General features: G+C 42.4%; 1 protein-coding gene across 3 annotated transcripts in view; it reads left to right on the top strand.

Annotated features, from left to right (window-relative positions):
• The first annotated feature begins 896 nt into the window (after nt 1–896).
• The window catches only part of itpkca (inositol-trisphosphate 3-kinase Ca), a 38440-nt gene continuing 25273 nt past the window's right edge, over nt 897–14063 (top strand). For all 3 annotated transcript variants that reach the window (XM_048230571.1, XM_048230570.1, XM_048230568.1), the window contains exons 1-6: nt 897–1722; nt 3334–3430; nt 3907–4120; nt 5114–5318; nt 6178–6279; nt 7170–7241. In XM_048230571.1, coding sequence (XP_048086528.1) covers nt 1267–1722; nt 3334–3430; nt 3907–4120; nt 5114–5318; nt 6178–6279; nt 7170–7241 — 1146 coding nt within the window. In that variant the 5' untranslated portion in view covers nt 897–1266. The remainder of the gene's footprint in view (nt 1723–3333; nt 3431–3906; nt 4121–5113; nt 5319–6177; nt 6280–7169; nt 7242–14063) is intronic.

Raw genomic sequence — 14063 nt, forward strand, 5'->3', positions numbered from 1 at the left:
GATTCCTTTATCTAAAGGGGCCGAGACGATAGCTTATTTATAGAACATTATTACGATTCCTTTATCTAAAGGGGCCGAGACGATAGCTTATTTATAGAACCTCCCTGGCAATCCCACTATAGAATAGAATAGAATAGAATAGAATAGAATAGGTTTTGTGCTCTGTGCTCAGTGGGGGCCAGGTCATTGGTGTTAGCTCTGAGCACAGACGCAGGCTCCACTTCAGTTAACGCAAAGGGGGTGAAAAAGTGGTTGATTCCTTTATCTAAAATAGCCAAGACGATAGCTTATTTTATAGAATCTCACTGGCAATCTCACTGTAGAATAGAATAGTACCCTTCTTACACGTCTGGGCCTTATCAGGTATGAATCTGTTACACCTCTGGGCTTTATCAGGTATGAATCTGTCCTGTCCCCACACAATTACAAATACTTGCAGTTACTACAAGTTGGTGTCTTTCCTAGACAGACTATGATTTAAAAAAAAAAACTAATTTGAGAGTGAAATATTTGACTCACTCATATAAACGGAAAAGGAATTGTTATTCTGAAATCCAATGTTTTTCCATATTATATGGCAATAGTGGTGCCTGACAATAGAACAAACGCAATAAAATAGATCGAAGTGATTGAAATATCATCAGGCCTCCCCTTATAATTTATTTCCTGTGTCGAAATATCACCTTCCCAATACGTTTTATTAAATAGCTGCGATCTTCGAGTAAATTAAAGAGTAGGATACAAAGTTACAAAATGATTGCTACGCGAGGAAAGCCAGTGTTCAAAGTCTTCAATCCTTCAACGAACGGTTAATATCATCTGCCCCTTTAAAAGAGGAGGTCTGTTGTGTCGTCACCATCTGTGTTTGTCACATGTTTAGCCAATCATTCCTCGCGGACAACTATGCTAGCTGACCCTGCGCGTCATCACAACGAGTGTGGCTATCTCATTGTCAGACACAAATATGGCCCACTTTTCGCGATCTAAAGAGTATTAAACTGGAAACCCGTGCAAGTGTAACCTTTGCGGAGTTGAACATTCATGACCGGACAATAACCATAAATATCTGGATTTCTCCACTGCTGGTGCGTCTGACTGAACATCAAACCTCGAGAGTCCCGGGGTGCAAGGTGCAAGCAACGTGAGTGGGCGAGCCCCTAACGTCACCATTCTATACCCTCAACTAGTGAACCTGAGATTACGGCCTCATTGTAAATATATAAAATAACCACAATTAAGGACGAGGGTTTATTGTCCAAATAGTGTATGCGTTTTTTTGGCGAGAAAATACCGAAATACCAGATGACAAAGGCGCCCGTCAGTCAAGCCCCTTGCCAGAGTATGGGGGAGAACAATCACGGCTCTCTCAATGAACTCGTGGAACCCGTGACCCAAATGAAACACCAAAACGTTAGGTGCTCAGCGGTGCCTGCTGTCCCTCAGTTAGTGGTGACATGTGAGCCAACCCCCAGCCGAACTGAGCACAAGACCACAAAGACTAGCGCCTTATCGTTTTGTTCACACCCCGACGAGGAATCTGTTTGTTCCGACAGTGGAATTGGCGGATCGCCCGCTCCATCGCTTTTTTATCGCAAGCTGTCCAATTCCTCCTCGACGGTGTTGTCACCTGCTTCGTCTTTTGAGGAATATGATGAAGATTTCAGTGAACCTTGCTCCGCAGTGACACACAACAGTCAGACAGACGTCGGTTCAGACACCAAGGTGAGTGGTCTACTCAGTCAACACGTTTTAACTACCTAAATTGTTAGATGATTTTAATGTTTGAGAGTCACAGTGTAGTGTGGCATAGATATCAGTGGCCGAGTTACAAGGACCTCTAACCTAGACTACTTGTTGCACCAACTTTCAAAAAATGTCAATCCAGCTAACTTGAATTTCCCCTTGAGGATCAATAAAGTATCTATCTAACTATCATCTACAGATCCTGCACATCTCTCTCTGTTATGGGTCAGATGATACATGGGATAACATGTTGCGTTTTGGTTCTAGCCCTCTCACTTCATTCACAAAGGCCTAAATGGTTTGGCATGATATTGCAACTTGAACCCACGTACCAGGTAGAACATTTAAATAGGAGGCCCTCGGGTTCCTGTGAATGATTGTGGAAGCCTACTGCATGCAAGGGGACACGTGCCTTGTATGGTGTTTCAGTCTTTCTGGTTAAACCAGTGAGCCCCCCTCCCTCCACACACACACACACACACACACACACACAGTCAGAGAGAGACAGACAGAGAAGAGTTGTGCCCAGAGGGAGGAAGATATGGTATGAAAGGAGGGTGGGACACTGTGGCTCAGCTGTCCTTGCTGCTCTCCATTGTGTTGCTGGACAATGCAGTACTGAGCAAAGTTTTGACCGGGAAAAGCAGTGATTGTGTGAATTATTAGCCACTGTACTGTATAAAGAGCAGGAGCACAAAAAACAACGGTCATAGGTTAGATGACCGTTAATAGGCTGTCGACAGGTTTGGACCATGTCGCATAGTACAGAAAGCCTGTAGGTCAGCCTAGTGGACATTTCCACAAACATTTATTGGATTTCTCTTATTTGGATCGACACACTGTTATATTTCATTCATAAAAAACCTCAGCCATGTCATGCGTTAATCTTTGTTTGGAAACAGCCATCATAGAAATGATAAGAATATTTGCTATTTGATAATGAGCTAATTATTAGTGTGTTGTGGAAAGGAGGGATTGTGCAACTGCGTGTAGCAGGCCTAGTTTCCAGTGCTGCCTCCACCATGTCTTCCCTGTTAATGTTTCCCGAGTCGTCGTGCGGGATCAGCGGTCAGGTGGCGCTGGCTGGGCTTGCTGATGCAGTTCAGCATGGTGGTCAATGATTGGCATCAGAAACAGTGTGTTTCGCGTTTAGTACCCCTCTGAGGTGGCCCTGGACGCCGGAGTGGAAACGATTTCGGGGAGTTTACTCGCGGGAGGAGAAGAGGCCAGAGTGAGCTGGGCACGTAGTCAGGGCAGTCATGAGAGGGCACGTAGTCAGGGCAGTCATGAGAGGGCACGTAGTCAGGGCAGTCATGAGAAGGCACGTAGTCAGGGCAGTCTTAAGACTCGTACTGTCTGATGGAACATAGAATGTTGAGTTCTTTTTGCCTCCAGAGCACCGGAGGGAGAGAGCTCATTTGATTTGACTGTTAAGATGAATAAAAAGATTAACCTTTCTCTAGAAGTGGTGTATTGCATCTTTAAGAGGCTTTATGTGTGTTAAAAAAGCTGGTATTATGTGCCCACCCAGGTGACTCCGCTAATGGCTTGTGAAAAGCATCAGTCCTGTGTGCATTTGTCTGTGTGCAGAATGATCTTCTGAAGCCCCGGAACATGGTGAACTCCTCTCCTCTCCCGGGGCCTCTCAAAGCTGCCTCCTCCTGGGTACAGGTGGTCGGCCATGCAGGTGGGTCTCTGTCTCACACACATGCTTTTAGGAGCAACTCATACATATACATATACATATATACATACATACATACATACATACATGTATACAGTTGTATATATATATATATATGTGTATGTATGTATATATATATATATATATATATATATATATATATATATATATATATATATATACTGTATATTATTGTATATGTTATTATATTATATTGTTATCGTTGTTTAAACAAAACAAAAAAAAGTCACTGTGGCGATGGCCTTGACTATCATGGGATCACCCTAACTCTAAGCATTGACTATCATGGGATCACTTTGTGAGAACTGTGTGTACTTCCTACAGTTAGCAAAGACACAGAAAATGTTTCATTTAATACATCTAACATGTTACTAGTGTCCAAGCATCTCTGTTCACCCGGCTTCTCTCTCTCTCTCTCTCTCTCTCTCTCTCTCTCTCCTCTCGGTCCGGCTCCAAAGGAAACTTCCGGACCGGTCCAGACGGGAAGCTGCTGAAGAAGTTCTGTGAACTGGAGCAGCGATGTCTGCAGGAGCTGATGGCCGACACGCTGCGGCCGTATGTGCCCGGTTACTACGGCATCACACAGCAGGACCGGCAGGACTACAACACTATGGACAACCTGCTGGCCGGCTTCCACTCCCCCTGCATCATGGACTGCAAGATGGGCTCCAGGTGAGAAACTACTAGTAGTAGTAGTAGTAGTAGCAGCAGTACCAGTAATAGCATCATGGACTGCAAGATGGGCTCCAGATGATGCACCCTTTGTTTGTTGCAATCGTCATAGAAACTAGTAGTAGTAGTAGTAGTAATAGATAGATAGATAGATAGATAGATAGATAGATACTTTATTGATCCCCAGGGGAAATTCAAGAAGTAGATAGATAGATAGATAGATAGATAGATAGATAGATAGATAGATAGATACTTTATTGATCCCCAGGGGAAATTCTAGTAGTAGTAGTAGTAGTAGTAGTAGTAGTAGTTACTTTATTGATCCCCAGGGGAAATTCAAGAAGTAGTAGTAGTAGATAGATAGATACTTTATTGATCCCCAGGGGAAATTCAAGAAGTACTAGTAGTAGTAGTAGTATAGACCCTTTCAACAATAAAAACAAAAACAATGCTTGAACGTTCTATTTGGGCCCCAATCTACTTCCTCTGCATTAAGATAACATATGAAATGTTAAAAAGGAAGCCTTGTGGGGCCAACTATGATGCTGATAATGGAACTCTCTTGAAAGGGTCTATAGTAGCAGTAGTAGTAGTAGCAGCAGTTTGTCACTAGCTAGAATCACAAGATGGTAGAAACCACACAGATCCCAAGTAGCCATAGACATGTTGTAGATTTAAAGTCCCACAGATCCCAAGTAGCCATAGACATGTTGTAGATTTAAAGTCCTATTAAAGAGGCCGTATCATGTCCCATCAGCTGTCTGTTCAGGAGTAAGGTAGATCTCCATTTTTCTTATTTGACTGCTGTCAGCCATGAAGCTCATGAAGTGCCAGGATTTATACGCCTGCCAGTCTACCTCTGATTTAGTTTGCAACTTATTAGTGCTCCAGTGCAACAAGCCTGGTGCTCTCACATGGCACAATGGAGGAAGAGTCTTTGACTGAGTGCTTCAAATGTTGTGATTCCCCCCACACACACACACACTTGCTCAGGACATACCTGGAGGAGGACTTGCGTAGGGCCAGAGAGAGCCCCCAGCCCCGTAAGGACATGTACGAGAAGATGGTGGTGGTGGACCCCGCGGCGCCGACCCCTGAGGAGCGCGTGCAGCAGGCCGTGCTCAAGACCCGCTACATGCAGTGGAGAGAGAGCCTCAGCTCCACCCACACCCTTGGCTTCCGCATCGAGGGCATCCAGGTGGGTCAGCCAGGGGGCGTCTGGGGAGCGGTCACATTCCTTCAACAGAGGTGACCGCTCATGGCGAACATGTTTGTCTGAACAGATACATTTGTACGATTTGGTGTAAACATTCTATCTCAACGGTAACTTTCTGTCCAACTCCCAACATGTTTGTGGAGAACTACTTCCTCAACTGTTTGCAAACAACTCAAGGGAAACAGAAAACGGATTGCAAACGTTTGTGAACGTTCGCCAATGTTTGCAAATTTGAACAGTTCTCAGGCTCTTTCTGTGTTTCCGTTGGCATGGCATTGCTTGGTAGGGTAACCTGTTGGCGTTTGCATGGCATTGCTTGGTAGGGTAACCTGTTGGCGTTTGCATGGCATTGCTTGGTAGGGTAACCTGTTGGCGGTCTTTTATGTGTGTACAACAGAAAGCCAATACTCTTAATCTGCTTGAATGCTTGAGTTGTTCAGGAATGTGTGGACAGGAAGCTTTGTCTTTGCCCAGTTTAATTTATTTTTTGGCCTTTGAGTAATCTGAGGAGCACAGTCACTTGATGAACAGAGTAGTCCACTCTTGGGGCAGAAAGAAACCTGACCAGGTGGCTCTGATGGCCTGTGTGTGTGGAGTGGCTACATTCTTAATCTGATCAGGGCGAGTTGCTTAGGAATGTGTCGAATGTAAACACTACGGCAGGACACAACAGTGAAAGCTAAAAACAAATCCCTGCATGAAACGGACAGATGCTGTCTAGGCTGTCTATTGTGGCCTGATTTCCCCACCTTGGGATGCCCTCAGTCATGTGTTTTTTGTTGTGTGTTTGTGTGTGTGTGTGTGTGTGTGTGTGTGTGTGTGTGTGTGTGTGTGTTCCCAGAAGGCAAATGGTACGTGTAACACAAACTTCAAGAAAACGAAATGCAAGGAACAAGTGATCCAGGCCCTGGAGGATTTTGTGGACAAGAGTATCCCCATTCTGGTGCGTGAGGAGGAGGAGATGGGGGGGGGAGGCGAAGGAGGATTTCTTTGTGATGTTGTAGAGAGAGCTAAAAGACAAAGCTTAATGCTTGAGTTTCACAAGACCAGTTCCCACTACCAGAGCTACCTCCAATCCCCTTCAGTGTAACCTGTTAGATTCTAATATGCATTAGATTTCCAAATGAATTCAAATAGAGTGCAATGCATATGAGAGAGTTATATAATAGATGTGATGTATAATAGAGTACAATGCAATGAAAACAGCGTTTTTTTACATGTGCGTAGAATAAATGTTGGGGCTCTATAGAATATGTGGATGTGAAGTATGATTGATAGATAGATAGATAGATAGATAGATGGCCTTATAGCAGTGTGTGTGATTGTGAAGTATTTAGCATGTGAAGTATTTAGAATGTGTAGATGCTAGGGCGCTATAGCAGTGTGTGTGATTATGAGATCACCACAATTAAGAGTGTGTGGTGCCTTGGGTCTGTGGTCAGACTGGGTGGACATATCACCCCAGTTTTCCCCAGGCAAAGGGGCTGCGCTCTCTTCCTGTATCATAAGAAAACACTTTATTTCTCCTACTGTCTCATGCACTGGCTCCACCAGGAGAATCCTAACAGTCTCCCTCTCTCTCTCTTCCCTTCTTCCTCTCTCTTTCCCCATCTCCCTCTTCCTCTCTCTCTTTCTCTTCCTCTCTCCCTCTCTCTTTCTCTTCCTCTTTCTCTCTCCCCTTCTCCCTCTCTCTTTCTCTTCCTCTCTCTCCCCTTCTCCCTCCCTTCTTCTCTCTTTCTTTTCCTCTCTCTCTTTCCCCATCTCCCTCTTCCTCTCTTCCTCTCTCCCCTTCTCCCTCTCTCCCTCTCTTCCTCTCTCCCTCCCTCTCTGCAGAGGAGTTACCTGAAGCGTCTGGAAGACTTGCGGCAGGTGCTTGAAAACTCTGCCTTCTTCCGGTCACACGAGGTGAGGTTTTGATCCGAGTGTTTTTTTTCTAGTCTGTCTGTATTACGCATATTCGATCTACGTAATAATCAGGTAATAACGTTCGCAGCGGCCATTTTGTTGATATAGAAAATGCATAGGTAGGTCTATTTAATGCAGCTGTCAATTGACAAGTGCGAAAGCGCCGGTATTATCGCTGTAGGCTATTTATTTATTTGTACAAAATTTAACGTGATGGTAGGCCTATGTTGTTCAATAGGCTACAGGCCGTTCTAACAACAGCAATACATGCCGTTCTAACAACAGCAAAGAGCCCTAGAGTCACCCACTGTCAGAAACATACCTGTCAACTTTTGTCCAGCTGTCTTCCTGTTTTAATATTTTCCGTAAAATATCACATATTTTATTACTTTCATTACATTAGCCCCATCGGACTTGTCCGTCTATGTAATGTTGTCCTTTTGCTACCCCCTGCCCTTCCAGCGAAAAGATGTTTTTAAAGCATCGTTTTGCTTGCCTGAACTGAAGGCGACCTTAAAGGATCAGGGGCCGGTTCCCCAAAACGTTCTTATCGCTAAGTAGTTCTTAACCTATTCCTTTACCTCTCTCTTAACGTTATGGCACGATTCCCGACATGTTCGTACGCTAAGTATCTTCTGTAAGTCACACGTTCGTAAGGTTGGTCTGGGGCCGGTTCCCCGATAACGCTCACTCTTAGCGCGCTAAGACTCAAAAGATATATATCTTTCCAAAGTTATTTATGTTCCTAAGTGTGTTCCCCGAAGTGTCCCTTAGGAAGCTTCTTAACACGCTGCCTCTTACGTTCGACGTTACAAAGGTGCTGTCCCAAGTGAAGGTGCTGAATTAGTTGGCAAATAACATTCCTCAAATTATTCCAGTGACATTTATTTTAACATAGTTTAAGTTATCAGTAAAATATAAACTATTAACTAAATTATCAAATTGTCAGTAATATGTTCACACGATATGTTGTGACGGGTATCCCTCGCTAATCATCCACCCTCCTTATCCCGTTGTGCCACTTGTGCCGCTTCTTGATGGGTTTAACGACTTCTAAAAATTATGTAGGCCTAATAAACTTATATTAATGGTAAGGTACCCTACCTTACAATTAGAATTGATTGGCAAGCAGCTGCAGTTACTTCTGTTTAATGCGGTATTGATTGCCATTGGTTAATGTTGTCAATAAAAAGCAACTATCTATAATGAACAGAGAGAGTTAGATAGCCTACAGTATGGTGGGGAAGCAACGTAAAAAAATGGCACCAAGCTTCTCGTCAGAGGAACTTGAAATTTTGCTGGACGAGGTGAGCTTGCACAAGGTGACACTGTTTTCCAGCTTTCGGAGTAGGCTAACTTGTCAGTGTTGTGCGTGAACGAGTTAAAAAAAACGCGTTCATTGAACACGCTCATTTTTTCGTGAACGTTGAACTGAACGCAACACATTTTTTAATAAAGAACTTGAACGTGAATTAGTTCACATTATGTGTCATGAACGGCAGACATCACTGTAAATGAACGTTGGAATTTGTTTTCCATTGAAAACTGAGTGACATCTGTTTTCTCTTTTGAAACGCAACGAGAGAAAGTTCCTCCCTCCTGTATTCTCGCTGGTGCCGCTTAAATCATGTATCACCAGACAGAAATGGTTTTGTCATTGTGTGTGCAATGCATTGCGGGCAACGTAGTGTCCGGCTGAGAATAGTTGAATAGCATACTGGCTTCTGCACAACGTTACCCGTGATGAATTGCAGCAGAGCGGGGTAGGCATAGCAACGCCGCGTAGCAGGCAACGACGAGAGCGCGGAGGGCTGGAGGAGCGAGCGAGAGAGAGAGAGAGAGACAGACCAATGACGAGAGTGAGAGAAAGCGCTGCAATTAAAAAAAAAATGGCTAGTGGAAGTGATGGCAGGGAGACTGGTCTACCTTGTCTGTACTGCTGCAAGTTACATCACCTGGTAAGAAACCCACAATTGCAGTGTCATGAGCATATGTCTACAAAGAGCAGCTTCAAAGAACGTATAGTGATTTCTAGCTCGTAGTGTGAAAAAAGTATTTATTTGAATATCTCACGAAAAAAGTAAAATGAACTGAACTTTGAACTAGTTCAGAATTCAAATTGTGAACTTTGAACGTGAACTGTTCACTTTGAGCATGTATGAACTGAACTTGAACTAGTTCAGAAAAGCTGTGAACTGGCACAACACTGTAACTTGTGCAACAGCAACAAAAAAAAAGAGCTACTGTATGGAGCGACATGGACTACACGGCTCCGCGGCCGGCGCCGTTTTTGATTCAATACAAGGACACGTTGGATCGCTGCCATAGGCCTAGTTGGTCGCTTACTGGACACCACCATGCTTACCTATTAATAGATCTTAGCCATTTAGAGGCAAATTCTTTGCCAGCTTTTAATTATCAAAAGTGATTGCCAATTTGAACGCTTTATGACATTACGAAATAGCCTAGGCTTACCACCATATTAGTTCTGATACCAAATAAAGTAAACTTCATAAACAGGCCTGCAACCATTGCGAACATATTTTATTATTAGTCTTAAAATGTCCATAACATAAAATCATCGTTGAGCAACATCATCAACATACTGTACCATAGTGACTTGTAGGCTACTGCGCTGCGCTGATTTCTAAAGACTGCTGCACAGTGGCGGCGACTAGCGCCTTGAGAGCTCAAACAACGCTAAGAGAGAGCTTAGCTTACGAATGGTCAGAGGTGGAAAAAGTAAGAAAATATTGTACTCAAGTAAAAGTACCAATACTTTGATGAAATATTACTCAAGTACAAGTTAAAATACCGATCTGAAAATGTACTCAAGTAAAAGTAAAAAGTAGTTCATTTAAAATGTACTTTAAGTAAAAGTTACTTAGTTACTTTTTTTTTGTGTGGGGATTGATTGTTGTTGTGATCTCGTCGCTGGAGCAAGATTGGTGTCGTGAAACCTTACGCACACGCATTTCTGCAGAAATAGATGCCCGATAAGTGCCCAAAAAGCGTTGCAATATGGACGCAGAGTGGAAATACTTGCCTAAAAGGACTTTGGTCCTAGCTCGAGTTGCTGCAGCCAGCAGCTAAGGCAGCCATGTTCATGCTCCCAGTGTGTAGAGCTCGAGCTCAACTCAACTCGAGCTAGGTAAAACCGATTGTTTCAGTTTTGTTCATACCGACAGTACTCGGTGACGTTGAGAAATGTCAAAAATGTGAAAAATCACTGGAGTTCTCCTTTAAGTTTGCCCCTCACAGGCAGCTGAGACAGGCAGGCCAATGTTGAGTTGCAAAGTTTTTTTTATATTTGGAAACGAGCAGAAGGTTCAGCAGATTAAAGGGTGTTGAACTGGGGGGAAAAGTGGGAAGTACTAGGACCCCAATGGAGGAGAGGGCCCTTGAAAGGTGGATTACGGGGGGCACAACATTTTCACCAGGCATTAGTAATAACTCAGGTAATCCACACATAAAAAATCCAAACAACTCCATAAGTAGAGTCCTGTGTAATGAAGTGGAATAACACAGGGGAAAAGTATTGAACACGCTAAGAAAAAGCACTAAGGAAAGGGAAGGAACGAGCTGGAATCTGTAAGTAGTTAGAGTAGTTATCCTTTCTATCTGTGCAAATTAATATAAGCTTGGTTAGTATATCGATGGGCTATAAAAAGGTTTTTCATTACCAAGGTGTCACACAAGAAACATTTCATGATGGATAAAAGCAAAAAGCTCTCCCAAGACCTTTGCAACCTTATTGTTGCAAACATCAATGAAACTGGTTACAGATGCATTTCAAAACTTCAGAATCTTCCAGTAAGCAGCATGGGAGCCATTATCTGCAAGTGGAAGGAACATCACTGCATCATCAACCAGCCATGCACAGGATCTCCTCACAATATTTCTGATCAGGGAGTCAGAAGGATAGTCAATTCCAAGAGCCAAGGACCACTTGGAGAAAGCTCCAAAAAGACTTGAAGGCAGCCAATTCAATTAAATTCAATTAAACAGTTCTGGAAGTAACTAAAGATCAGGATTCACAAGAGGGAGCCCTGGGCCAAAATGGGCCAAAATCACACCTGATACTGCGACTAATACGTTTTCTCATACAGGAAATGTCTTGAAGCTGTTATTACAAACAAAGGCTTTCCACAAAGTATTGAAGAAATTTCAGTAGGAACGTTCAATACTTTTTTTCCTGTGTCATTCCACTTTATTACACATAACTCTTATGTTTGGATTTTTTATATGTGTGTTAATATAATGTGTGGTGAAAAATTCGAAGACTCACTGGAAGTTTAGGCTAAGTAGGCTACTGAAAAAACATTTAAGTGTTCAATACTTATTTCCACCATATATTTATTTTACCTGAATATTTTAACTTCCTTCCTTTAACTTCCTACTTTAAATGTCAAAATGAATGTCAGACGAAATAGTTTGACTGACTGTAATTTTGTATACAACATAGTGAAAACTGTCTAAGGTCCTCTCACTCTCCCTTGCTAAAGAGCTAAATGGTTTAGTCCATACTGCCTGCGATTCATTAGGTAGTCTACAGTATCTTTTGTTTATTTAGCTGAGCATCGCTAGTAGGCCTAGTGGACCGCTAATTGTTGTGCTGCTGGTGCAATGTCTTTCTCCAAGAAAGCCAAGTCAGGTTACCAAAAAAAAAGTCCAAAACAGGAAAAAGAGAGACATTAAAATGAGTGGAAACAACTGCTAATCAACTTCTTTCCAAAGAAAGGTGAGCACAAACGCCAAAACACGAAATCCCATGGCGTTTGCTTGAATATCTCCGCAATCATTAGTGCTAAAACGAACTGAGACAACCCATTGAAATAGTGGAAAATACATAGCCTAGACATGTAATCTGATGCATCTATTGATCCAGCTCCATCACTTTCAGAAAAGACTGCATGGCGCTAAGCTTGATTCATGTCCTGTTGTAGGCTAGCCTACATGCTGATCATTATCACTAGGCTAGTGGTTTTAGGGCCCGCGATTTTTCTCTCTCCCCTTTCTGTTTTGTTAGTCTTAACTTTTTTTTTTTTTACTCAAGTAACGGATGGGATTTTTGATGTAGCGAAGTACAATACTTCACTCAAAATGTAATCAAGTAAAATAAATTAAAATACTAAAAATACCGATTTTATAAACTACTTAAAAAATACAAAATACACAGACAAACTACTCAATACAGTAACGTGAGTAAATGTATTTCGTTACTTTCCACCTCTGCGAATGGTCCAGACCAACCTTACGAAAGTGTGACTTACAGAAGATATACTTAGCGTACGAACGTGTCGGGAATCGTGTCATAACGTTAAGAGAGAGGTTAAGGAATAGGTTAAGAACTACTTAGCGATAAGAACGTTTTGGGGAACCGGCCCCTGGACCATTCGTAATTAAGCTCTCTTTTAGCGTTGTTTGAGCTCTCAAGACGCTAGTCGCCGCCACTGTGCAGCAGTCTTTAGAAATCAGCGCAGCGCAGTACAAGTCAAACTATGGTAGGCCGACAGTATATGTTGACAATGTTGTGGCTCAACGATGATTTTATGTTATGGACATTTTAAGACTAATAATAATAAAATATGTTCGCAATGGATGCAGGTCTATTTATGAAGTTTACATTTGGTATCAGAACTATATGGTGGTAATTAGCCTAGACTATTTAGTAATGTCATTAAAGCTTTCAAATTGGCAATCACTTTTGATAATTAAAAGCTGGCAAAGAATTTGCCTCTAAAAGATCTATAAATGGGTAAGCATGGTGGTGTCCAGTAAGCGACCAACTGGGCCTATGGCAGCGATCAAAAACGCCGTGTAGTCGATGTCGCTTCATAGCTCTTTTTTGTTGCTGTTGCACAAGTTATTCCGAAAGCTGGACGGTGTCACCTTGTGTCACCTTGTGCAAGCTCACCTCGTCCAGCAAAACTTTAAGTTCCTCAGACGAGAAGCTTGGTGCCCTTTTTTTACGTTGCTTCCCCACCATACTGTATCTAAATGTCTCTCTGTTCATTGTAGATAGGTTGCTTTTTATTGAAAACATTAACCAATGGCAATAATTTTTTTCATTTGAACCTTGAATTTCCCCTGGGGATCAATAAATCTATCTATCTATCTATCTATCTCTATCTATCTGTCTATCTATCAATACCGCATTAAACAGAAGTAACTGCAGCTGCTTGCCAATCAATTAACTGTAAGGTACCTTACCATTAATATAAAAGTGTATTACATCATTTTAAGAAGTTGTTAAATCCATGTCAAGAAGCGGCACAAGTGGCATAACGGGATAAGGAGGGTGGATGATTAGCGAGGGATACCCGTCACAACATATCGTGTGAACATATTACTGACAATTTGATAATTTAGTTAATAGTTTATATTTTACTGATAACTTAAACTATGTGAATAAATGTTACTAGAATAATTTGAGGAATGTTTCATTTGCATAGAACGTGTTGTGTTTCTTAACGCCGTCATGCACCTTCACGTGAAGTAGAAAATCGATTCCTGAGCAATCGATGCCAACTAATTCAGCACCTTCACTTGGGACAGCACCTTTGTAACGTCGAACGTAAGAGGCAGCGTGTTAAAGGTAAACTATGCAGTATTGGCCATGTCCTTACTGTTTTCTCGGTTTAATTGTTTCTTTTTCGCTGGCTCTGTCATGACGAATGTCTGAGAAACTCCATCGCTACCTTTTTTCTAGCCGGTGCCTGGCGTGTATGTGTATTTGAATGCAGTAAAGCAATTCGTTACACTCGTTATAGCCTACTTCCTGACAATGAGGCCGTCGGCCCACAGTTGCAAGTTTTTTCC

Source organism: Alosa alosa, chromosome 2 (genome assembly GCF_017589495.1).
Source record: "Alosa alosa isolate M-15738 ecotype Scorff River chromosome 2, AALO_Geno_1.1, whole genome shotgun sequence".
NCBI lineage: Eukaryota > Metazoa > Chordata > Actinopteri > Clupeiformes > Clupeidae > Alosa > Alosa alosa.